Raw genomic sequence first — 3,603 nt, 5'->3', positions numbered from 1 at the left:
TGTTAATAATTATTGTGAGGAATAATTAACATTAACATGTGATCAGACAGTCCTTCACATACATTAAATTAATATGTATTCTGATTATTGTTATTATTAATAATAATATTATCATTAAAGGTGAACCGTGCAATTATGTTATTCAGGAAGTTTGTATCAAACAAGTAGCCCTTCGTATTACTCAGTACCCTTGAAGTAGCCCTCGGTGACAAAAAGGTTGGTGACCCCTGCTAGTGTGTTATCCAAAGTCCTGGAAAAAATGTTGTTAGATAGATTATGTTCTTATTTATAGATTGCTTAGATTTAAGGCTAACCCCTAGATTCCACCGGGTCCGTCTGCGGCGCGTTACGGCTGCGCCGTGGTTTTGGTCCGGCCTCCTCCGGCGTCATACCCTACCGGTGTCGGTACCATATGTGTTCGGGGTGCCATATGTGTTCGGGGTCCGTCTCTTACCAATGACGTCACGCATTGTGATTGGCTGTACGGTAATTTACCCAGGGGTGCTCGGGGGCAAATCACATCTACAGATCAAGACGAAGCGAATGGAAGTACTCCCATACTCCTAGCGTGTGAAAAACGTGTGCAAAGTCTCCTAAAACGGAGCAGTGGCTATACAGCATTAGCTGTACGGCAACTCAAGAGGACCATCATACACGGTCAAATTACGAACATTTAAACATAGCCTACACTTCATTCTTTACTTTGTCCGTTATTATATGTAGAAGATATTGCTTTTTTCTCCGTCATGTTGTTTCCATAGCAACAACTTCAAACAGGAAGTTAACCTAAATTACATTTAAGACACTGCAACAGAAAGTAACAAAAACAATGTAAAATGTTTGTGAAAAACGTGTGCAAAGTCTCTGAAAACGGAGCAGTGGCTGCGATGCTAGCTTTGCGGCTAGCGGTTAGCATTTTCAATGGAAATATACATCGAAACATCATGTTTCAGTAAAAACAAGGCCCCACTGATCATCTACTCTCTGAGACGATTCCAGGGATGCCTGACTCGAGTTTCTAGCAACAGGGAAAGTGGACAAAAGTGCCCCAGATCAGCCTCTTAATTTACCCAGGGCCTAGTGCTTGGCTTTGGGCATGAACATTCAGGAAACTCCCCTCAGTATTGTATTACATATCTCAACTTTGGAGAGGAGTTGGGGGACAAACGACACATCAAATCACATCTCCACATCAAGCCGAAGCTAATTAGAATATTCTTGACTGCCTAGCCTGCGGAGAAATTGGTGGGCGTGACGTCATTGACGTCGTGACGTCATTGGTAAGAGACGGACCCCGAACACATATGGTACCCGAACACATATGGTACCGACACAGACACGTAAATGTAACAACGTTTGTGACTCCACCACGCCAGCGCCGTATAGACTGGGGCGCTGCACCACGCAAGTGGCAGGGTCCAATCCAGCCACGCCCCTTTGGAGCGTCCGCATGCAAGCAGTGAGCTCTGTGAAGAGAAGGCTGTCTACCAGCAGAAACTCAGATAAACGCTGCCGTGATTAGCTCTGAGTGTTAGCGATGCTTGCTTACGTAAACACAGACCATATTACTTACAAAACACATCGCACATTGTTTCTGATACAGCACATAGCTTTACATATATAACAACTTTACTCATCCTTAAGTCCCTCCTGTAGAGATCCTGCTGAATCTTGCATAATAGGTGACCTTTGATGATAGAGAAGTGACTGATTTAATTCTCATACCATTCTATTCCTCACAAAGAGTTAGATGAAACTATTGAAACCGATCTGATTTATTGACATATAGAGCAGCCAGTCAATAAGTTTAAGTTAGCATAAAGGCAGTGAGCAACCTCAAAGTTCATTGTGTTTGTATTAAGCATGCTAAGTAGTTAGCATGAAAAAAAAAAATGTTGATGTATTAGTATAGTAAGTGACATTAGCCCGTTCTGGCATGTTTGTCTGTGTCCATGTGTTTACTGTTTATTATGCCTTCCATAGGCCCAGGTTCTGTTCTTCCTGGTCATCATGGTGTCATTGGCAGATTACATTGTTGGAACGATTATCCCTGCTACACCAGAAAAACAAGCTAAGGGTTTCTTCAGCTACAAAGGTGACTGTTGTTGTATGACTGTTTTCAGTTTACTGTTTTAATATAGTAGTAGGCTAGGAGTGAAGTAGGTTGTGCATGGTTGTTTTTACACAGTGCAAGGATAACCAATCATCAGTGTCTCACTGTCAGCTGTTCATTAAACGGAAAATGTCCTCTCTACAGCGGATATCTTTGTCGAAAACTTTGTGCCCAGGTGGCAGGGACCAGAGGGCAGCTTCTTCGGCATGTTCTCCATTTTCTTCCCCTCTGCCACTGGCATCCTGGCGGGAGCTAACATTTCTGGAGATCTGAAGGTATGTACCTTTGTTTCTGTCTGTTGTTTTCAGTGGTATATAAATCTGACTGCTTGCCTCACACATTAACCTGTTCCTGTATGTACATAGAGACAACTCTTAATACGTGTGTGGCAATTTCAAACGTATGTACTTGTTATTTGTTCTGGCCTTCCTAGAATCCAACAGAGGCCATTCCCAAAGGAACACTGACAGCAATATTCTGGACCACCATATCTTACCTCATCATCTCTGCAACAATCGGTACTTTATCTTCAAACTCACTTATGGCGCTTTTCCACTGCAGGGCCTCGCTCGGCTTAGTACGGTATGGCTAGGCCTCGTTGGGGCTTGTTAGGCTCACTTTATGCTGCGTTTCCATTACAGTTTAGGAACTGGGGCAGTAACTATAGTAACGCAGTGTAGGTGGAGCCGTGACGTCATCTTCAATGCGAAACACAAAACCAACATCAGCCGTTAGCTGTTAGCCCTCAGAGCTCACAGCTCCTCATATCTGTTCAGAAACTAGAAAGAAGTTAAACAAGTACAAACCACAGACTGTCTGTGTCATGGCGAGTACAGACGCTGGTTTATTTAAGTCTGTATAGGCCGTTGTTGTGAGTGTGGACGGTCGGAGCATATACTGCGTTAGCTTAGCCGATCTCCATTCAGAAAACACGCATTTTAAAAGGTGTTTCGCCTGCCGTCTGTCTGCAGACTTGTCAAAGCCTTAATTCATGGTTTTTACTAACCGGTATCAGTATGTTGTTACTTCGGCATCATTTTGAAACGTGTATTACAATTAAATCACGGTCAAATATTTTCATTTTGTTGTAGTTGCCAGCGATTCTCTCACTAGTTTAGCATACTCAGCCCGGTTGTTGGCCCGGAAAGAACCTCGATTTTGGAGAGCCAGAAAAACTGTGAAATAGTACCCGCTAGCTAGCCGGAACTAGGCCTAGTGGAAATGCAACCAAAAATGGGCCGGGCACGGCACGCTTAAACCGCGCTGTAGTGGAAATGCGCCATATAAGACGGACACATGCTAGCTGTGTCAGATAATAAACAAGTTGCAGTTGAGCTTATTGGTTACTTAAAAAAATAATGAGTAGTAATAACTAGGGATGGCAATCTCTCAGGTTTTAGGTTTGGAAGTCCAGTCTTTGTACTTTTACTCCACAGTTCAGAGTTAATACTTTTACTCCACTACATTTATTTATTACCTTTAGTTACTTT

At 42.9% G+C, this 3,603-nt stretch overlaps 1 protein-coding gene across 1 annotated transcript; it reads left to right on the top strand.

The window, feature by feature from the left end:
* Window positions 1-1,230: 1,230 nt before the first annotated feature.
* On the top strand, window positions 1,231-2,631 carry LOC104957919 (solute carrier family 12 member 3-like; the record flags this gene model as incomplete). The annotated part of the gene is made up of 4 exons (XM_010785595.1): window positions 1,231-1,280; window positions 1,984-2,095; window positions 2,258-2,388; window positions 2,547-2,631. Coding segments are annotated over 4 exons (378 nt in total), but the record flags the coding sequence as incomplete, so codon positions are not given.
* Between the last annotated feature and the right edge of the window lie 972 nt (window positions 2,632-3,603).

This window comes from Notothenia coriiceps, unplaced genomic scaffold, assembly GCF_000735185.1.
Source record: "Notothenia coriiceps isolate Sejong01 unplaced genomic scaffold, NC01 NC01_scaffold00028029, whole genome shotgun sequence".
In the NCBI taxonomy this organism is placed as follows: domain Eukaryota; kingdom Metazoa; phylum Chordata; class Actinopteri; order Perciformes; family Nototheniidae; genus Notothenia; species Notothenia coriiceps.
This window is presented reverse-complemented; position numbering and strand designations above follow the sequence as displayed.